The sequence below is a fragment of the Corapipo altera genome, unplaced genomic scaffold (assembly GCF_003945725.1).
Source record: "Corapipo altera isolate COAL_440 unplaced genomic scaffold, ASM394572v1 64, whole genome shotgun sequence".
Classification (NCBI taxonomy): domain Eukaryota; kingdom Metazoa; phylum Chordata; class Aves; order Passeriformes; family Pipridae; genus Corapipo; species Corapipo altera.
The window spans coordinates 8928896-8950914 of record NW_020884893.1 but is presented as its reverse complement, the minus strand read 5'-3'; the positions used below and the strand labels follow the sequence as shown (position 1 = coordinate 8950914).

General features: G+C 58.1%; 1 protein-coding gene across 2 annotated transcripts; it reads right to left on the bottom strand.

Moving 5' to 3' along the window:
• Window positions 1-1864: 1864 nt before the first annotated feature.
• Window positions 1865-18996, bottom strand: RGS19 (regulator of G protein signaling 19). Of its 2 annotated transcripts, none has more exons than XM_027646016.1 (6): window positions 18925-18996; window positions 7288-7427; window positions 6988-7124; window positions 4997-5071; window positions 3761-3995; window positions 1865-3205 (listed from the first exon to the last, which is right to left on the bottom strand). In XM_027646016.1, exons 3-6 carry the CDS (start codon window positions 7086-7088, stop codon window positions 3017-3019), a joined length of 600 nt encoding a protein of 199 aa, XP_027501817.1. In that variant the 5' UTR covers window positions 7089-7124; window positions 7288-7427; window positions 18925-18996; the 3' UTR covers window positions 1865-3016. The 2 variants fall into 2 exon arrangements, with proteins under 2 accessions (XP_027501817.1, XP_027501816.1); XM_027646015.1 differs by lacking the exon at window positions 18925-18996 and adding an exon at window positions 10120-10248.
• Between the last annotated feature and the right edge of the window lie 3023 nt (window positions 18997-22019).

The window sequence follows — 22019 nt, the reverse complement described above, 5'->3', positions numbered from 1 at the left end:
ATCTTGATGGAGGCAGAAGCCATCAGTAAAGAAGGTGGAAGGGATCCATGGGCCAGTGGGAGTGATCAGAGGGAGTCCCATGTTTGTACTCTGTTCTTTGCTTGATGACAGAAAGGCATCCTGGATTTTCAGAGGGGCTTGCTGGAGAGGCTCAGGAGGAGTAAAAATACTGCAAATACAGTTTTTCCAGAGGCTTGGATCTGGAGGAGGTAGGGATTAGCTGTTAGCACTTGTCTGTAGAAACAGAGGAGGTTTGAAGTGAACTCAGAACTGGTGCTTAGAAGGGGTGAGATAAGTAAAGGATCCAGTAGCAAAGCCAGCCCCAGGTGCCACATCTGCAGATGTGAACCTTGGAAGGGGATTTACTGAAGGGAATCAGGCTCCTTCTAGGAGGTAACTAGAACCTGGTGGGGAAATTCCATGTAAGCTCACAAGAGGTTTCACAGAGACTTAAAATCCTTCCTCCTTTTCATAGCCTTTAACTGGGGTGATGCAGCATTTGGGGGACCCCAGCAAGGCCTCTGAGTCTGAGCTGCTCGGGAGCAGTGCTGGGCACCGCAGCTCTTGGCCAGCAGGGCAGGAGCATTTGCAGTCACATCTCGTGGCACTGCTTCCCTCTTCCAGAATGGAAAACAAGTATTTCCACTGGCTTCCCAGCATGCCAGACAGCAGACATTGAGCAGAGGCCTTGGAGATGTTTGGAGAGGAGTAAGTAGCCACATGAAAGCAGCGGAAAACGTGCTCCCAGCCCCTTTGAGGGCTGTGCTGCTCCGGAGGCAGGGATCCCACCAGCATCCTTCGCTCAGGGCTTTCACTTTACAGGGTGCAGCCAAGTCTCCCAAGAAGGAAAAAGATTCAAAGATGCTGACAACTCCTTTAAGCCTCACGAGTCTTGTGGCGAATGGGATTATTCAAGCCAGGCTTGGGAGGGAGCAGTGTCCTCACAGTGATGCCGAAAAAAAGCTTCAGGATCCTAAACCCACACTGGTCACGGACTGGTTCGTGTGCTGGGAGCAGGAGCCAGCCCTTTACCAGTGGCTGTTGTCTTTCTTCTCATGTTCCTGTGAGGAGCTGGGTTGAGTTTGGGTACAGCTGGTTGACATCCTGAATTAGGTATGGAGAGTCTCAAGCAGGAGTGAGAGAAAAGTACCTGTGTCATTTTACAGTGTCATTTTCTGGGATAACACAGAGGAGGGCCAGGGAGGGCAAGGCCACTGGATAAAGAGGTGTTTCAGAAGTAAAGATTTGCTCACGAGGTAATTAATAGTGCTGGGATTGGGAGCAAGAGAAAAACTAGATTATCTGGTGGCAGTGGGGTCTTCCCTGGGCCAAGACCACCACAGTGTGTGGAGGGACTGACCTCCCTGCCATGCTCTTGAACAGCTTCAGGGATGTTCAGCCTTTGACCCTTAAGCTGGGGCCATATTTTGAGACTATTTTCCTTACTCATAGAACAAACCAGGCACTCAGAACTAAAGCCTCCCCTGTGCAGGGTGGGGATGCTGTAGGGGTGCAGACTGGGCACTGGTGGGGGAAAACCTGCCAATAATAACAACAATACTGACATTCCTAAAAAACCATTGCTGGTCTCTCTCAAAAATACATTTTCTTGAACTGTATTTCCAGCTTGGCAAAAACCCCTAAATTTACTGACATGAATTTCCACACAGTCATGCCATGAGGAAGGAAGGAAACAAAAAAAAAAAAGCCTCAACAAAACAACCACCCCACAAAAAAAATAAGCTAAAAGAATTTGTTTGTTTAAAAAATATCTTCAGTAAAAAGAACCAGTACTCTTTTCTGTGGAATGGCCAAAGAGAGAAGGAGGAGAATGGGTGGATAAATAGGAAACTGCTGTGGTGGGTCAGGAAAAGCAAAGACCAGCATCAAACCCCCTGCATTGGCTTCATTTCAGTGTGGAAGGCAGGGACAGACGTGTTTTAAGCCTTTAGACGTGTGCTGGGGCTCCAGTAAACCATTCCTTGTGCTGTACAAAAACACATGGATATTCTCTATCTTCCCTGTGACATTTCCCATCCTGGGTGGAGCCCAGGTCACAAGCAGCTTCCAAGGGACCAGGGCAGATCCCTGGGCTTCTCCCCACTGGCAGGGCAGGTGTGAGCCAGCCATTCAGGGCTCCTGGTGCCTGTGGGTTCTGCAGGAGGGCAAACCACACCTGCACAGGTGTTTTCCCCATTTCTGAGGTCCCTGAACCAAGGGTGCAGGATGCTCTGGGTTTGGGGTGACAGCACGTGATGTCCTGGGGCTGGAGCAGTGCTGATGTGTGACAGGGACTGGTGGGGGAGGCAGCTGTAGGGTACCCCCTGCCCACCTGCTGAGCATATCCCCACGGTCTTTTCTGGCCCCTTAGAGCCCTGCCCTCTGCTCCATCCATATCCATCAGGAATACAGACAGGCTGCAGCACTGCCCCCCACCCCTTAGGCCACCTAAAACAGACCGAGTGATGTAAACCTGACAAGTTTTTATATGTACAGAGACACTTGTCAAACCCCCCTCCCGCCCCTCGAGTCCCCCAGTAAAAGCCAACCAAAAGAGCATTTAAAATTAAAAAAAAAACCCAAAAACAAAAACCCAAAACAAACCAAACAACAATCGACCTCCCCCCCACCTCAAAAAAAACCCCAACTCAGTCCCCAGCTGGGTCTCAGGTGGGAAATGGGGATGTGCTGTGTCCCCGGGTGTGGTGGAGATGGGATAAAGTGACCTCTTCAAAACAGGGTGCAGGGGAAACCGGGTCCCGGGCGCTCTCCCGTGAGCTCCCCCAGCTCGCTCCGGCCAGCGGCGGGGACGGGGCAGGGGTTCAGTAGTATGAGCTGGCCCGGGCTGTGCCTCGGGGACAGTCCTGGAGTGTGGCCCAGACACCGGGGTGACAGTTCATAGGTAAAAAGCTAAAAACTTCCTGGGGGCCAGCAGGGAAGGTGGCAGAGGTGAGGAGGCACCAAGCCCCTCCAGCCACTGTGTCCCCACCAATGTCCCCGCGGCCGGTGGGCGCCCTTAGGACTCCGAGGAGGAGTGGGAGACGCTCTGGAGCAGCGATTTGTATATGGCAGAGTTCAGGAAGCGGGGGTAGGAGTCTCTGTGCATCAGCGTGTAGATCTGGAGCTGGGCGTCGTCGAAGGTGTGTGAGGACGGCTCCTGCATCTTCCGGTTGATGACCTCCCGCACCCGCGAGTCCAGGCTCACCTGGGCGGCAGGGAGAGAAACTGGGGGCTGGGGAAAACCCAAGGACAAGCCCCCAGCCCCAGCACCCACCCCTGCACCAGCTCTCGTGGGAAACAGTATCAATACAGCACTATGGCCAGACGTGGGAAGACCACGGTGTGCTCCATCCTGGATGATACTGGGGTGGTTTAGAGAGGGTTGCAGGGAGTAGCGGGGAGCTCTCTGGGTCCCCTGCCGTGTCCCCCAGCTGGGCACAAGGAGGCGGGTGTGGGTGCTCCCGCCCTGGGTGCTCCCACTCCGGCGATGCCGCAGGCCGGGATGCAGCATCTCCTCGGCCCGATGGTGCCCTCGTGAGGTCTCGGACCCGCAGCACAACCTGGCCCGTGATCCCACGGACGGCTGCGTCCTGAGGATTTTGCGGGGCCAGGGCTCCTCTCCCTACCGCTGCTATCCTGCCAAACTCATCCCCAAACTGTCACAGGGCTGTGGTGAGAGCTGGGACAGAGCCCTCTCCATAAGAATCCTCCCCAGCCTCATTTTAGCCCGAGCCACCCCCTCAGAGTCTCTGCCTCATACCTCCTTGGGAGAGAGGATGGAGATGTAGTCCTCGTAGATCATCCTGGCCTTTTCATCGATGGTGTGCTTGTTGCACTCGGTTTTGAGCTCCTCACAGGCCAGCCAGAAGAGCATGTTCTCCTCGCTGTACTCAGTCCGCAAAAACTCCCGGAAGACGTTGCGCCCCGCCGGGCTCTTCATCAGCTTGTCAAAGGACTGTGCCCAGCCCTGCACCTCCTCTGGCGTGGGTTTGGCACTGACAGATCCAGGGGAAGGAAAGGACACAGTGTTACAGACGGCCAGGGAGGGCTGCAAGCTCCCCACTGTGTCCCTCCTGCTCATCCCCTGGGGGACTGTGCCCAAACACATCCCCCGTGCTCATGCAGAGGCCATTCCTGCTCAGGCTCTGGTGTTACAGGGCTTTCAGAGGTTCTCTCCTGGGGTCTCTCCCGGCTCTGTTCAGCTGGGCTGGAGTGTAGCCTTGCCTTTGGCTGGATTTCCCAAACTGAGACATATTGTGGTGCTGGCTTTGCACAAATCCCAAAGGTAGCAAAAGCCCTTCCTTAGCAGAGAGGCAGCTCTGAGCCAAGAGGGACTGACATAGGTCCATCAGCCCTCTCATCTGAGGAAGGAAGGAGGCTGCTCCCCAGCAAATACTCATCACCTGCTCAAGCAGGGCAGGTGCAATCATTATCCATGGATAATTACCAAGTCTGACCCTAAGCTGGCTGTGCCAGGCACTGCACAGAGCACCCATGGCTAGGCTGGGTGAGAGGGAGTCACACTTGTCCCTCAGAGAGCGGGTGCTCCGTGCTGAGCATTCCTGGAGTGGGGGGCTGGCCCATCCTGCTCCTCCCTGAGTGTAAATCCACTGTGTCCCACAGTACATGGACACTGCTGCTGCCTCTGCTTCAGTGCTGAACACATCAGGAATGACCTGTCCCCTCCTTTCCCCATGACTGCAAGATGCTCTTGGCAGCAGGTCTAAAGGGCAGGACGAGACCCGAAACCTGCTGAGGTTTTCCTGTGCCTCAGTTTTCCTTTGCAAGGGGCCCAAGGGCAGAACTGCAGCAGGCTGCAGCCTGTGGCTTCGGGATCCCTGTTTCTTGGTGGGAACTGGGGACACATCATCAGGAACCCCTGACCCTCCTCCTCATGTGTACCCCAGGGTTGGGTGCCACGGAGGGTGGCAGAAGGGATGGTGCCATGTTGTACCATGCCATGCTGCTACCCCCACGGCACTGCCCCTACACTCACCACGCTTCACAGTTAGGGATGGGCTCCAGTTTGGTCTCCCGGGATGCCCTCCATGCTCGCTCCCGGTCCTCGTTCCTAACAGGAAGACAGAAAGGTAGTCAGGGACATTGGGGACACTCACAGACCCCCACCTTGACCCCTGTGGGGTCCTCTGTGGGCACAAGCATCCCCCACCCATCCCCTCCCCTCACCCGCTGCCCCGGTGCCACCCTGGCTCCCTCGTGCAGTTTTGCTGTCACCATGAGAGGGTGTCCCTGTGCTCCGGCACTGCCGCGGCCCCGCTCCTGCTCCCGGGCCATGTGCCAGGGCCGTGTTCCAGGGATGTGTGCCAGGGATGTGTGCCAGGACTGAACCGAGCTGGAGTGGCCGCAGCAGCCGGCAGAGGTCAGTGCTGGATCAGCCCACGGCAAAGCCGTCGTGAACTGTCACACCAATAAATAAACAAGGGTTTATTGGTGACACCCCAGCACCGGTTCAGCACGGAGGCAGATTGTGGGATGGAGGTGCTGGGGCTGGGGGGTGCCAGTGTCCCCTGTCCCCCATGCCCCTCACCCCCAGGGGGGCTGGTGGTACAAGCAGAGAGCAACCATCAGCCAACTTCCCTTGGGCCCTTGAATTTTGGCGCCCGGCGCTGACCACAGCCCTTCCTGCTTGCGACACCGGCCCTCGCTGCTCACACAGGACTGACTGTGCAAACCTCTGCCCCAGCGTGGGCGGCTGGGGTGGGTGAAGCTGCCTGTGCCACCCCCAGGGCTCACTGCCTGCTGTGCCTGAGCCCCAGCGTGGCTGCCACCCAGCATCGCTTGCTCTGGAAATGGGATACAGGAGGGATATCTGCCACCTCTCTGGGATTCTGTCCCACCTCTGCTCACAGGCTCTTGCAGAGATGGAGAAGAGACACAGGGAAGGGGCACTCTGCCCATGGCTGAATGCCACTGAGCCCAGGGCACCGTCCAGGAAGGAGATGCACAGTGCTCAGCTCCAGGGTTTGTTGCTCACAGCTCTCAATGGCCATAAAGCCCAAAGGGGCTGCAAAGCCCAGAACCATCAGTAATCTCTAAGCAAACAGATGCTGAGGATGAAGAGCAGATGGGCTCTCCAAAATCTGGGCTATCCAGAGAATAAGGAGCTGTGGATCCTCAGTGAGGACAGGAGATGCAGTTGGAGGCAAGCAGCTGGTTACATCCTTGGCTTTGGGTAGTGCTGGAAGGGCAGGGCCGGATGCTGCACCTGCTGCTCCACGGCAGAGCTTCCCAGAGGGCTCACATGGACTAGGGCCATCCCTCCCTGGAGACCACCAGTGCAGCACCATGGGGTCCCACTGCTGCTTTCTGCTCTATGTATTCCAAAAGATTTGGCTGATGGACAGGAATCATGGTGCACTCAGGCTCAGCTCAGGTTCACCAGGCTCTGTGCCAGGGAGAGCCCCACGCCATGGTTCCACTGATGCCCATCTGCGTCAGAGCACCTGGAGCTTACACCTGTCCAACCACATGGCTGTTCTGCTCTTGACTCCCAACCCAACGAGCACACAAGTGGTCTGGAGGCTCAGCTCAGTGAGTCCCAGCTGCCCTCCTGCTCCCACTGCCCGTGGCATGGGTGCTACAGCTGCACCACAGGGCTGCAGGGATCCCAGTGGTGGGGGTTGCTGTGAGACCCCATCTCCCTCAGACCTGGCTGCCTGCTTGGGCAGCAGCCACGTCCAAGCACTTGTTGCTGCATAAAGCAACAAGGGTGCAACGCCTGCATCCCCGGAAATGTTCAAGGCCAGGTTGGACAGGGATTGGAGCAACCTGGTCCAGTGAAACGTGTCCCTGCTCATGGAACAGGGTTGGAACTGGATGATCTTTAAGATCCCCTCCAACCCAAGCCTTGCTATGGTTCTGTGATCACCCCTGCCTATGGGACCCTCGAATTAAGGATGACGTGGTGGGTGGGTGATGCTCACTGGCCCCTCAGGAGCCTGGGCTGGGGCGGGTGGTGGGACGTACCATGAGCAGCTGCAGCAGCAGCACCAGCAGAAGCAGCAGGCGTTGGGGCGGTGGTTGCTGGCGGGTTGCACCGTTGTCGGAGAAGTCTCATGTCGGGACATCGGAAGGGGTGTCTCTGCGGACGCGGGTCCTGCGTACTGGAAGGCAGGAGGGCAGGGAGCAGGTGAGTGAGCTGCCCACAATCAGCCCCCACCTCGTGCAAGCACACAGAGGTACATGGGGCACCCCTGTGCAGCGACTTGCTCTGATTGAGTTTTGGCTCCCGCTCGCCACCCCGGCCCCGGGTCAGTCACCCCTCACCTGCGTCCCAGCCTCATACACGGTGGACGGGGTTGGGTCGAGCTCCAGGGGCTGTTGTGCCGCTCTCTGCTCCTCCCAGCCCGTGGGTGAGCCGTGCCGAGACCCTCCAGCTAACGTCCCTGCCGCCTCCTGGATGGAGCCTGTGGGGAGAGGAACCACGTTACTTCAGTGGAACCCCCCAGCTTCGAGTGCTCAGGGGGCTGCTCCATGCCAAGGAAAGCTCTGGGAAGGTGGCGAGCTAGGGCAGGGCAGCAGACAAAGCACAAGAAAAGGAAGTGAGAAGGAAAGTAGAAGAGGAAACACATCGGGAGATGCTTTGCAAGATCCCTGCCCTGCCTGGGATCCCCTCCCATGCTTTGGGGATGCTGTGGGGCTTGCTGCTGGCAGCAGTGGGGGTGGGCAGGGTGTGGAGCTCAGTGCTGGCCTTGCACATCCCTGGCCATACCCTGTGCTGCGGGGAAGCGTGGCTGGACCCCCTGGTGCCTTCAGGCACGAGATGGGGAAGTCGGAGCTGCTCCATGGCATCATGTGAGTGGAAGGAAATGGGGTGGGGGTGGTGAGTTTTCACAGCTCCCAGCGCTAAACCAAACCTTATCCTATGCCCCCTGCCTGCACCGCTGGCTCAGCCTGGAGCAGGGATGCTCCTGGGCAGGAGCGATGCTGAGTGCTAGGCTCAGCACCCACCTCCGTGTGGGCAGTGGTGAGGACACGGACACAGCTGGCTCTACCTCCCTGTGCCCCACCAAGGGTGATGGGCAGCAATCACAGTCCTTCCCCTGTCAGAAGGAAGGAATGGGAGCAAGGGCAGCAGGCAGGCAGAGCCCCCAGACATCTCAGCCTCAGCATCCCCACTTCGAGCTGCCCCAGGTCTCATCACCTCAGGTCTGAGTCCTGCTGTGGACTCAGTAAGGGAACAGAGCCAGGGTGTGGGTCCCAGCTGGGGACAGAGCTGTCCCCAGAACACCCACTGAGCCCCGGCAGTGTAGCCCCCGCTGTCCCAGCGTGGCCATCACCCAGCAGCACTCTCCTGGGTCCTCGCAAACCCTCCCGCTGTCCCAGTGCTCCTGCAGGAACGAAAAAGGAGAGAGTCTGTGTTTCACTCCCAGCTGTCCCTATTTATAGCCCTGAGTGCAGGCAGGATGGCTGTGACCTTGTCGCCCAGTTCAGCAGCAGCTCTGCTCCCTCTCACACTCTGCTGCCCTCAGGTCCATTTAACTTCCTACTTTTTCCCTTTCCTTTGCTCCCCCCGGCCCGACCATCTTGCACTCCTGGCACCCCTCTTCCTGCTGCCCACCCACATCCCACTGCTCACCCCATGGCAGCCGGCACTGCTGGGGGCTGCGGCACCAATGACAGCGACTGGTGTTGAGACTGTGGGAATGGGGAGAGCAGGAGGAAACCCTGAAGGCTGGGAAAACCCTGCTCTTTCCCAGCCCACCCTGGCTCTGCCACGGCCCTTGGGTGTGGAATGGGTGGACTGGGGGTGACTGAGGGGCAGGCATGTGAGGACAGCGTGTGGCTGTGCTCTGGGGGGACTCCCAGGTTCTTCGCTTCACTCCTTGGCCGGAGCTGACCTGCAGGGGGCTGAGCCAACACACCCTGGAGAGGCAGAAGGATGGGGTGGCATCCTTCCAAACAGAGTCTCCCCTCCTCATGCTGTAGGGTGCACTCAGCACCTGTCCAGGAGCAGGATAAGTCCATCCTGGATGCTGCGGCACACACCCAGGGCCATCTCGACTGCGTGGGCTGTGCCACAGGGAACAGGGAGAAGGGAGCTGTGGGGCTTCAAAGGAACTCTGGCCCATGGCACCAAGAGGCAATGCTGGTGTGATCCTTGTTGGCACCGAAAGGCAACACCAGCACATCTGGATTGGCACCAAAGGGCAACGCCAGCACATTCTGACTGGCACTGAAGGGCACTAGCATTATGCTCCAGATTTGCAGGAATGGTTTCCCAGCACTGTCTGTGCCCCCCTTGACAGTCCCAACACACCCCCACCTCACCATGCTGGCGGGGACTGTGTGCCAGGGGGTTGTTACCAGCTGCCCCAGTGCCAGACACCACCATGGGGCTGCTGGGGCCAGCAGATAGGGAAGTCCTGGCGGGTGGTGGAGCCTGTGAATGCCGGAGGGAAGGTGAGGGCATGCGCTCGAGGCTGCAAAAAGAGGAAGGATGACAAGAAGGGGACTGTTTCCCCCCAGGGAGAAGAAGGGACGCCCCAAAAGCCACCCTCGCTGAGCTCCCATGAGCCTGGGAGTCCTGGTTTCCCTGGGCTGTGCCAGTTCATGTGCCTGGGACATACCCATGAGTCTGGCACCACACCGTCCTCTCGCCAAAAGCAGATGGGACCCCACCACACAATCAGACAAGACAAATGCTCCCCAAAATCGCTGTTAAAGGGAAACCTCCCCTTCCACCTGGCCTTGCCAAGGTGCCAGGACAGCTCTAAACCATGCACTTACACACAAAGTGCCCTGTGCCCTGCTCACCCCAGGCAAAGCAGACGCCAAAATCACCCTGTGCCAGCTGCAGTGGGAGCTGTGGCATCGTGGTGCCCAGGCAGGCCACACCAAAGTGATGGCAAATACTGGCCTCAGGGATGATACTTCTTCATGCACCCCACATTCCCCGAGCACCCTGTCCAGGGATGAAGCCCTCAGCAGTGTCTCATCCTCCTCCAGCCACCCCCACCTCTGCAGTGTGAGGCACAAACCAGTGCCCACCCAGGTGCAGAGGCACCCCCAGCACAGCCTACACTGACCCCCGTGCACCCCCAACCCTGTGCTGGGAGGGCAGGCAGTGTGGGGGGACCTGCTGTGCCGTGTCCGTACCTGCAGCTTGGCCATCACGTGGTGGTGGCGGGTGCCAGCCGGGGTGACCCCGGCCAGCTCAGGGGGTGTGTGGCATCGCCAGGAGCGCCGGGTCTGCGGGCAGGGAGGGGGGGGGAGAAAAGAAGAGAGAAAGAGAAAAGAAAAGCGGCCGAACACATCCTCTCACAGGAAAGGGAGTGGTAAGGGAAGTGGCAAACTCAACTGTAGAGTTCAGGCCTTTTTTGGGAAAGCCCCAGCCCAGCCCGGCTGCTCTCCTTGCTGCTCCATCACAGGGCCAGCTGCCCTGACAGGGCAGGAGTGGGGCACAGCGGGTCCCACCAGTGGCTGAGCCAGCTCAGCCTCTTGCTTCCAGGTCAGCCTCCTGCTTTCCAGCCCTTGGATGGATCTGGTGGCTGCCACAGGCACGAGGGCATGAGAGCTCCCCAGTCAGGATTGGCACTGACAGTGGCATCTCAGAGATAACCTGGGCATGCTGGTGCTGGAACAACCCCATGACCAAGGAAGCAGCTTTGCCAAGGAGTGACAGGCAGGATACGTCCCCAGGGTGGACATGGGCTGGTTCTTGGTGACCAGTCGAGGCCACTTCAAAGTGATGGCACTTCCCACTGGTGTCCCCGGTGTCTCTGGTGCTGCCCGTGGGGCACAGACACGGGCAGCAAGGTGGGCAGTGAGGGAAAGGGCCTGTGCCTGAGGGTGGGCTGAGTCAGAGTGGCCGGGGGTGCCTCCCCACAGCATCGTCCATGTGAGGTGGGATGTGCCAGCCTGCCACACAGAGTGCGGCCCTGCTCCCTCCGCCAAGAGTGACTCACAAACAAAGTTGTTTGGTTTTTTTCCTCTTCAGGAAAAAAATGAAAGAGAAGAGAGAGAAATCAGATGCCCAACCTCCGTTTTCTTGATTAAATTCACCCTCAGCATTGCTGTGGGCGGAGGAGGCTCCAGCCCCAGCACACACCAGCGACCAACACCCCTTGTGGTCTCCGCTGGCGGCTGCCCCTCACTCGCTTCGGTCTCACCAGAGGAAGGGGTATGATGGCACCTCCCACATACTCCCCTGGGGCTGTGGCATGTGCCCATTATCAGCTCTCCCAGTGCTCTGTTAGGTTCAGCTGCTTCCCTCGCCTTCCCTGGGACTCGGGCTGTTATCTCCTCTCTTCCTAAGTCTGCGAGCACTGGCACCCAAAACCCAAGGTGGCTGTGCTGCCGTTGTCCCCACCTGGACGTTTCCATCCAGATGGGATGGAAAAAAAGTCACTCTCTGCTTCGGCAGCTCCTTCCTCTGCCACCATCTCTCGCCCTTGCTGCTGCCCACCTGGTGCTCCGGGGGCTCATCTGGGCTTTGCTTCTCAGGGCACCTGAACCTCATTTATTTCCCAGACGGTTTTCCAGGATTCTGTTTGCTGCTGCCAGGCAGGGCCAGCTCTGAGAGCTGGGGGCTGCCAGAATGCAGCCACGCTCCTATGGGGAAGCCCCTGACACCCCCAGCTCACTGGTACCAAGGGTATTTTTGTTCTTTGGCTGCCTCTGGCCATTCCTCACCCCAGGAGGGGACCTTCCCCTCATATTTTATGGGTCAAAACTGGGATGGCAGCTTTGCTGCTCATCACAGACTCCCACAGGGATCATTTGGGTGGGGGTGATGTACAAACCCCTGGTGCCAGAAGAGACACCATCCCAGGCCAAGTCCCTGTCACAGACCAGTGATGCCTCAGTGGGAAGCAATGCCAGCTCCAGCCCCTCTCCATGCCTCGGAGGAGCTGCAAACACCCATCACCTGCGAGACCAGCCACGCTGGATCAGCACAAGGAGAGTTTGGCCTCCCCAGCTGCCCGCACGCCGCTGGATTCTCCAGTGTCTAATAAGGGCTCAGCCCAGCCTGCAGCTTCCCCACCCCCTCCCTGGCATTCTCCCAGGAGGTCCCAGCACCTCTGATCTCTGCCAAATTTGGCTGAAACTGGCCACCGAGTAACAAGCAGAGGCGAGGCAGCCCAGCAGGCAGCCAGGCTGGGTGACGGGGGGCTGGCACCTCCCAGGACCCTTCTGCTGGGGTTACCCCTGGGGTAACCACTGAAGCACCACTGCCGAGCCCCACAGCTGCCTCCCGCCCCCGCAGCCTGTCCCAGCCACCTGCCAGCAGCACAGGAAGTTTTAGGAGTTATTTTTAGACCTAGTTTTCAACCCCCCCCCTTAGCAATCTACTAGAAAAAGATTAAAGAGGTTGAGGGCTTGAGCCCCCTGGCTCTGCAGGATGGGGCTGGGCTGACCCCAATACTACCAGTATGGAAGTGCCAGCCATCCCAACAGTGGCTGGATGGGCTCCCCGGGTCCCACTGGGATGAGGGGATGGGTGATGCTCATGTGGCTGCACCCTGCCATGTCCTCGCTGCCCTGTGAGCGCGTGGCACTGATAACGCCGCAGATGTGCCCGGGGTGCACGGGGTGGAGGCGGCGGCAGCCAGGGGATGCCTTCAGAGAGATCCTCTGCCCTGCAGTGATTTTTCTGCCATTCCCAGAGACTGGGGAGGCAAGTCCTGCCAACTGGAACAGCAAGACGCTGCAGTGTGTCCCAACACTGGTCCTTTGCACCCTGAGGGCTGACTGCTCCATGGGCACCTCTCCTGCCAGGATGAGGACAATGCCACGGTCCTTCTCCAGACCAGCCATCTTCTCTGCTCCCAGTGTATTTCTGCTCAAGCATCCTCCAAAACAAATCCCACCAAGAACCCTCCAAAAAGGACCACATGAGCCTCTCCAGCACCTGCTGGGAAGAGGAGAACAGACGCGTGGCTCTGTCCTGGCACAGCAGTTGCTGGGTGGCACAACGAGCACAGTGCTGCCAGCACCCGCCCCCCGACCCCAACTTTGGCACTGAAACAGAGTTGATTATTTTATAGCATAAAAATAGCACCCGTCCCAATCAGCTGAATGGTTTAATAAGGCAAGCCTGCAAGCCCTGACAACTATGTTTCTATTAGTAGAGGTATTGTGGCGTTAAGGCAGACGCCTGTTCCAACCTTTAGAAATGATCCATGGGAAAGGAGAAGAGAAATCAGTGATCAATACTCAGCAGGGGCGTAAAACAGTCCGGATGAAGCCTGGTGGCTGATGGGAGGGAAGAGGAGAGGAAAGGGAGGGATATGGCACTGGCATAGCCAGGGTGAGAGCCGAGCCGGGCGGGTAGTGGGGTGTTCTCTGTCCATGGGGTGCTGCCAGATCAGGACCTGCCTGTTCCTCTCCCAGCACATGCCAGTGTGGGCAGCATCACAACCCCCTGGGACCATGGGACAGAGATAATTTAGGGGATGAGGGTCCTAGGAGGGGTGCTAGGATGACTGAGGAGAAGATGAGGAATTGCACCTTTCAAGGAAATGAGGAACTACGTGGAGAATCAAGGTGGGATTGGGATGAAAAAGAGGGACACAGGGAAATGCTGAATCAAGGGGCTCACTTACCATGGCTCCCAGACCTCCCACTGCAACTGATTTTCCCCCCAAGCCCCGGCACGAGACCAAACCCTGCCGGCTGCACCTGGAGCCCTGCATGGGAGGCACCATCTGGGCACGAGTGGCTTGGGAGTGTGTGCTGGTACAGGCAGGAGGTGGGTCTGACCACGCCAAGGACAGGTCTGGCCCTGCTCTCCGGCCATGCTCCCTGCCCAAAGCGTAGCCCTGCATGGCATTGATGTGGTCAGGGCAGGGCTGAGCCCAGCAGCTGGCTCAACCAGCAGTGGGATCGGCCAGGCCGGGGCCACACCAGCAGGACAGCTGAGGACAAGGGGGAGCATCTCCCAAATGCTGCACCCCAGGGCATTTGCCCACCATGGTTTATTCACCTGGGTAGCTGTGAGTGCTGCTGCCTTCTGAGGTCTGGCTTTAGGAAGATGTCACTCCTTGTTGGTGAGTGCCAAGGCCCAGCCCCAGTGCCACCACAGGTCCCTGGACCAGAGCTGGCAGAGTTGAGCTTTCACTCGCACCAGTAAAACTTCCTCCCACATCAGACTTTGGTCCTATGTTAAAACAGTGAGGGACTGCAGAATGAGACCATCCTGCAGGCAAATACCCAGGCAACGGGGATCTGGTGACCTGACACCTTGTCCAAGTTCTGGAGTATCCCAAGGGTCACAAGTGACCCCTGTGCTGTGGTCACAGTGCCAGGACAGTAGTTGAGCTCTGCCCTGCCCCGGCTGTGAGAAGGAACAGGAAGCACTGTGAGCAATTTGTGCCCTCTGAGACTGGCTGCCCCGGTTCTTTAAACCCCAACCAAAGGGGAAGAATGATGGCAGGGCTCAGCTCCGTCACCCCGGGGAGGAGCTGGCAGAGTGGGGAGGAAGGAAGCACTGTCACCCTGTGTGGCCCCATGTCACAGAGGTGGCCCCTGGCCCTGGGGCAGTGCCAGGCAGTGCAGCTGTCGCATCCCACTGCTGGCAGACAGAGCTGCAGAAAACGGCTGGGGTGCAGGAGCCTGGCCATGGTGGATGCCCATCGCAGGCATTCTGGGTTCAGATGGAAGGAATAGGCCTTGCAGGGGATGCCAGTGAGAGATGCCCTTCCCTAAGCCCTGGGGATGCTGCAGGGCTCGAGTACTGTCAGAGGACATGCACTTCTATCACAGCAATACATTTCCCTGGCCCCAAATCCCCTTTGCCAGGTCTCTCCTCGTGGGGAAACCCACACTAGGTGCTCAGGCAGCATCTTTCCTTGTTTTTTGTCCTATTTTCCAGGCTGGTGTGAAGCTTTCTTTTCCTTTTCCAGGACTCCTGCCTGCTAATGCCAATATGTACCTGTTTGCTCTCCTTCTGCCCTTTGCCCTGAAACACTGCTTGGGTATTCACCTTCTGCCAGAGGAAACTACAGCCCTGGCTGGGTTCAAGCCTGCAGGAGGGGGGCAGAACTGGCAAACCCAAGAGCTCACCCCAAACCCCTTTGCTGACCCTCTCTAGACAGAACCAGCAGTACCTCCAGCTTTGGGAGCGGGCTGCCAGTGCACCCACAGCCTGTCCCCTGCACCCAGAGCCATGGCCGTGCACAGGGATGCCAGGGGCTCTGCTCTGCCTGTGCCCATCCTGTTGTTGCCTGAGCCTCCACAGTGTTTCTGCCTTCAGAGCAGGCAAGTGCTGACAAGTGAGTCTGGAGTGTGGCAAACCTGGGCCCCCAAACCCAGCAGGTCTCCACAGCTGGAGTTAAGAGCCCTCAAAAGGTCAACCAAGGCTGTTTCCAAGTGGTTAGAGAACTGGAAGGGTGGCTTGTTCTAAAACTCGACCATACATTTTCCTGCTGTCAGGAAACCCCCTTTTTTCCATGTCTAAGATGAATGGTAAAGCTGAACCCCAAAGGACTTTGTTGTTGTTTTCATTGCTGCTCCACCCTCCCCCTGGTTAAATCTTTGCTTCCATTAAACGGCCATGGGCAGGAGGTTTTGCAGGATGGGTGAGTGGCAGAGTTGCTCCCCACCTCTCCTGGTACACTCATTCAGGATGGCTGAGGTCCCACAGACCCAGAGGAGCTGATGGGGTGGGCTGGGGCACCACCCTCCATGCCCACTACAGTGGCAGGGGAGGGGGAAAAAAATCACAGGCGGGAGGTTTTGTTACTGGTCTCCCTTGAAGAAGGAACCCAGTGGATTTCCAGCCAAAAATAACAGAAATAACATAATTCTCCATGCTCCCAGGGAGTGCTTTCGCAGAAGGGTGAAAGGTCAATCAGAACTCCAGGGTTGCTGCCTTGTTTTACACAGCACTCAGGATCCAGACGGAGCCAGGATTCTGCCTTCACTACAGTTTTACCCCAAAGCTATCAGTTCCTGTGTCCCCAGGTCCCAGCACTTCCCAGGCAGGCTGGGGAGCACCACAGAGAACTCACCCCATAGCTCATGGACCAGCACAGCCAACGGCTCCTACAGAGCATGCACAGCTGGATTCAAGATGTTCTATCCCAGTGAAAAGTTATGGATGTCCTCAAACCTGTGGGTGCAGAGGGGAGAGCCAGCCAGTGGAGCTTTTGGAGCAACCATCACACTGTTGGATGGCCAGTGAGTATTCGGGACTTCCTGCAGGTCCTCCCTGTGCTACATGGGGCAAGCAGCTGGGGAAGTAAATGGGCTGGCTGAGCCCAGCACTGATGGAATGAGCTGAAGGAGGCTCGTGTGGGGCTGGAGCAGGACGGTGTGAATAGGGAGATGCCTGTGGGGCTGGGTGCCTGTTCCCTGAGCCGCCAGAGCAGGGACAGTGACAGCACTGCAGAGCTGCTTCCCAGTCTGTGACAGGGTGGTTGGAGTCTCTGCAAGTTCAGTTCCTTCCCTTCTCACACCACAGAAAATGTCAGACACTCTTCCCCTATCCTGTACTCCCCACAGGCAAAACCCATGTTGTAACATGTTGGGGGATGCAAATGACAACTGATAAGGTCCAAGATCTTTTCCTCCCCCCAGAATAGGAGATAGCTATGAAATCATGCATATAAACAACTGGCTTTGGATCTCCTCCTCTCTGAACAGCTTCTATAAAGGAAATGCAGAGAGATGCACAGATGAATAAGGGACTGAGCAATAGGAAGTCTCGGTAAAGGCCGTGGGCACTGGATCACCCAGGATCTGCTGTTATTCCAGACAAGAGCCCAGCATGCCGAACTCTGAGAGCGTGTGGCACGCCAGCAGTGATGCCTGCTGGCCTTGCTCTGCCCTGGCCACTCTGGGTTTTTTTTGGGGTACTCAGGCATGACCAGGGAGGTGGTACAGGAACCGATCCAAGGAGCAGAAGGAGCTGGAGGGGAAAGGCAGGGTGGCCTGTAGGATGGCTCAGGAGCAGTGCCAGCACCAAGCATGGCTCTTATCTCCCCTTCAGCTGACTTTCCAAAATTATTTTATCCAGAAGATAAACATTTGGAAAAAAAAAGAGGAAAAGCCACGCCAGCTCTAGCTGACACTCCGCAGAGGTTGAGGAGTGACATGGTGGTTGCTTTGCCACTCTGGACCTGCTGCTCACAAGGAAAAGCCCTGAGCACTGAGCTCACCTCCCCCCCCCCTCATACCAGCCCAGCTGAAACTTGATGCTGGAGCCCAAGTCCAGCCTAAAAGTGAGACTAGAACCAAAGCTCAGCAAAGATGGGAGAGGATGCACTTCCAGAGGTGGCTGAGATGTGCTGCTCCAGCACCTTGGGCAGACTCAGAACTAACTACCCTACCAAGGTATTTTTCTCCCTTACCCTCTCTGGGTTTGAGTTGAATTATCCAATTATCTGCCTTCAGTTCCTTCTTTTTTTTAATAATAATATCAAGATGGGCCCACACCCTGATTGAGTTATATTCCTGTCACCAAACTCCTGCTTCTCCACTATAATTCTACGAGGTGGAGTTTGTTTAATTGCTGAAGAACACGACTGTATTTTGATTAGTGGCTTGAGTCATTTGTGGGGAAGGGCTGACGCGGAGCAGCTAAAATCCTTGTAGGGAAATCTGATGTGGCGCTCTCCCTTGGGAGATACTCTGAAATATGTGCCCACTGGGGCGACCCGTTTTCCCAAAGAAAACCACATCCAACAGGCCAGCAAGTGCCACGGCTTCGCTCATCCAGCATGACACAGGATGAGTGTCTCTATTGACGGGGATGGAGATGCATCCAGAGGGGAATGAACTCCCCTCGCAGCAGGGGAATCCCTCCCACTCGCTTAACACTTTTTGTTTAGTTTCTTAAATAAGGCCATGGATCTGTGCCAGAGCAGCCTCATGGAAGCGGCGGGGAGAGGGAGCTTCCCGAGGGAACCTCTCCGTGCCCAGGGACGCACGCACAGCGATCCACAGGCGGAGCAGCTCCGGTGGCTGCGCCTGGACCTCTCCATCCCTCGGCCCCGGGAACACGGCGCCAAGTCGTGGCATCCCGCGACACTGCCCACGTGATGGGCTCGTGCTGGGCGATGGTTGCATGTCACGTCCCTGTGGGGGACAGCTGTGTCCCGGGAACCACCGAGGCAGGTCCCTCCGGCCAACTCTTGGCCGTGCTGCTGCTGGAGGACACTGCGGGGACCGGAGCTCACGGCTGCCCTGACCTCAGCCAACCTCTCCGAGTCCCGGTGCTCCCAGAGCCCTGGACGGCCAGGTCAGGGCTCCCCATCGCCCTGACGAGGCTCAGCACCCCCTGCATGGGCGCACAGGGAGCTGCACGGGCAGGGAGCCTGCCTGGCCATCCCTGCGTGGATGCTCCGGCGCCGCCCTGGCACCCACCTGTGGGTGCAGGAGAGCCAGGGAGGCCCCCGGGGGGGGATCCTCCCTGCAACCTCCGCCCCCGGGCTGGGCAAACCTCGGTGCAGCCGGCCCTGCGGCTGGAGGGTGCCCCCCTCCTTCCCCCTCTCCATCCTCCTCCTCCTCCTCCTCCTGGCAGGAGCCCTGCCCTCCCCTGGGGGGATGCGGCGGGGAGTGCCCGCTCCCTGCTCGGTGCTCGGGGTCCCCCCGCCCCGCCGGCCGGTCCCCACGGAGCATCCCCCCTCCCCAGCGCTCGCACATGGGGCCGGTGACAGGCAGCAGCCGGACACACGGACGCGCGGACAGACAGAGACACACACACACACACAGGCAGATCTCTCCATCCTCCGCGGGGCTCGGTGCGTGTCCAGGCGGAAAGCCGTGCAGGAGGGAGGGATGCCCGGGGGAAGCGGGGGGAGCGTGCGAAGAGGGAGGGGATGGGCAAAGCGGGGTCCGCCGGGGGAGCGAGGCTGGGCTGGGCACCGGGCGAGGGAGGGGGCGATGGGCGCGCGTGTGTGTCCCCCCCACTCCCCGCCCCATCCGCGGCATCCCCGGTCCGGGGCGAGGGGTACTCACGGGCCGGGCATCCGCGCCGCCGCCGCCGCCGCCCCCGGGCGCCGCCGCTGCGCTGCCGCCGGGCTGGGCACCGGAGGGAGAGGGAGCGGCAGCGGGAGCGGAGCGGCGGCGGCGCCGGCACTGCGCAGGCTCCGGCCCGGCCCCGCCGGCCACTTCCGAAAGCGATTGCAGCCCTGGCACTTCCTCACGGCACACACAGCGCACACACACACACACACGAGAGAGAGAGAGAGAGGGAGATACACACGCGCACACACACGCTCCCGCACCCACACCACGCACAGCCCCGGTGCCCACTATGGGCACCCAGCACCAGCATCAGGCACCCACTGCTGTCACCCATCGTGTATACTGGTACCCAGTACCAGCGCCGTGTACCCAGTACCCGCACCCTGCACCAGCACCTAGCGTCGAATACTGGAACACAGGACCAGCACCATGCACCCAGTACTGTCACCCAGCACCAGCATCATACACCCGGCACTAGTATCCATACCAGCACCATGCACCCAGTACTGGCACCCAGTAACAGCACCATGCACCCAGTGCTTGCACCTGACACCAGCAACATGCACCAGCATCATGCAGGCAATGCTGACACCCTGCACTGGGGGTCCCCTCTGCCCCTGTGGGGTGCTCGCCCATCCCCAGGATGTGGGGAAGGGCTACCTGTGGAGCTGCCTAAGGGTCCCTGCCCAGGAGCAGCTTTCCCTATATCAATGGTTTCTCAGTTGTTTTTGTTTGGTTTTGGTTTTGGTTTTTTTGGTTGGTTCCCCCCTCCCCCAAAAAAAAGAGGGCAATTATACATCACTGAAAATAAAGAGTGATAAAACTTTGGGAGAGAAAGGAGGCATAAAAATTTCATGATCTTGCCAGCCAGGGAAATTATCCCACTTTATTATTTAAAACTTCATTAAAAACCATTTCCCTGGGAGAGGCAATGTTCAAACCACTGTCTATTTCAATGCTCGAGACATGCACTCTGCGACGTGGGGGACCAATGGGGGACCAAATGTGACTGCTCTGCTGAAAACACCACCCCAACTCTCACCCATGCAATCAGTGTCTCTGAGCTGAGCCCTGCTACCTCTGCACAGTGGGCTTGGACAGACCCGATGTGCCTCCCAGATTTTCAACCTGCCCAGTCCAATTCTCCAGATTTTCCTCTTTCCACCCATCCAGCTCACTACAGAGGGATCTACACAGCTTTCACCCAGGGACGACCTGCCCAAGGACCTCTATGGACAAAGCAGGGTCCTTTCTCTGATTGCAACTTTTTGAAATCTTCAGAGCAGCTCCAGTGTGCAGTTGTGACTGCCAGTCTGCCCCCTCCTGCTGTGTGACCGGGCCACCAGCTCTCCTGATTTTCTTTAGCGATTCATTTAACTGGAAGCTCACAAATGCCCATAAAGGCTCCCACGCCTTCAGAAACTGCTTTGTAGTGTGTGTTTGGGATTTTTAGGAATACCCATGAACATTTGCCCCAACCCTGGAAGTGTTCAAGGGCAGGTTGGGCAGGGCTTGCAGCAACCTGATCTAGTGGAAGGTGTCCCTACCATGTCAGGGGGTTGGGAAGAGATGAGCTTCAAGGTGCCTTCCAACACAAACCATTCCGGGATTCCAGGATTTTATGATTAGGGCTTGTGATTCCCTGTGATTCTCCATCCAGTCTGTTCCTTCAGATGATGAAAGGAAACTACCTTTTTTAAAAAAAAAAAAAAAAAGTGTGGATTGGGAACAAATGCTTGGTGCTCCCAAACCACCTGCACAGTGGAGCTGTCAGTGAACAGCCAGACTCGCGGCACTGGGTTCTCAGGGTGCGGCAGCTCGGCCTATCGTCTTTTCTAGCAGTTGCAAATGCTCCGATCAATAGCGACAACAATTCTCCGGCTCTGGAAAGCTGCTTTCTCCCCGCGCCAGCCCGAGGTGGGAGCAGGAGCTCCCGGGAAGAACGGGCAGCATCTTGCTGCGCCCGGAGGCACCGGCGGAGAGGGCGGCAGCCTGGGTTGAGCCGTGTCTGTGCTGAGAGGCGGCAGTCGGGGGCGGAGGGCTGCTCGGAGCCCCCCTTCCCCATCCCTCCCCCCCGTCGTTACCGCACCCGCTCCCCGCCGGACCCGTTCCGCCGGTCCCAGCCCCGCGCCCGCCGCTGCAGTAGCGGGACCTGCCCGCAGGTGCCGCCCGACTCCGCCGGGAGCGCGGCCGGCGGCTCGGGGGGAGCACACGGTTCGGGGATCCCGGGCGGTTCGGGGGGTCTCCGGCGCGTCCCGGCCCCCGCCGGTCCCGGGGAGCGGACCCACTGCGGAGCGGAGCAGCTCCGGCTCAGGAGCGCGGGGCGGCCGCGCACCGTCCCGGGAGCTGCTGCCGCGTTCCTCGGGTACCCGACGGATGCTTCCGAAGGGACATCGCCGGTCTTGACAGCAGGAGTTGGGCTCTCCGTTGAAGTTTTCCCTACTTTACTGATGGTGTTGCTGGGTGGGCTCAGACCTGGCCGGCAGGACAAGGACAGTGACTGACCCTCTGTGCTGGACATCGCTGGGGCCACACCTCAAATCCCGTGTTCGGTTTTGAGCCCCCGATGAAAAGAATGCCACTGAGGTGCTGGAGTGTGTCCAGAGAAGGAAACGGAGCGGGGGAAGGGGCTGGAGCACAAGTCTGATGAGGAGCAGTTGAGGGAGCTTGGGGGGGCTCAGCCTGGAGAAAAGGAGGCTCAGGGAGGAGCTTCTCACTCTCTGCCAGGCTCTGAAAGGAGACTGGACCCAGGTGGGAGTTGATCTCTTCTCCCAGGTGACAGGTGACAGGACCAGAGGAAATAACCTCCAGTTGCACTAGGGGAGGTTTAGGTTGGATATTAGGGAAAATTTCTTCACAGAAAGGATTGTCCAGGCCTGGCACAGGCTGCCGAGGGCAGTGGAGTCACCATCCCTGAAGGGATTTAAAAGATACGTAGGTGTGGCACTTGGGGACATGGTTTAGTGGTGGTCTTGGCTGTCCTGGGCTAAGGGTTGGACTTAATGATCTTAGAGGACTTTTTGAATCCAAGCAATTCTGTTGCCTTCTGATTCCATGATTCTAAGAAGGTGCTGGGTGAGCAGAGG

What these genes read in the sequence shown, in the direction of transcription:
- RGS19 (XM_027646016.1), bottom strand. Translation starts at nt 7,088, where the DNA reads ATGTCCCGACATGAGACTTCTCCGACAACGGTGCAACCCGCCAGCAAC. An exon ending in TGCTGCTGCAGCTGCTCATG is followed by an intron (nt 5,072 to 6,987) that starts GTACGTCCCACC and finishes TCTTCCTGTTAG; the next exon opens with GAACGAGGACCGGGAGCGAG. An exon ending in ATCCCTAACTGTGAAGCGTG is followed by an intron (nt 3,996 to 4,996) that starts GTGAGTGTAGGG and finishes TGGATCTGTCAG; the next exon opens with TGCCAAACCCACGCCAGAGG.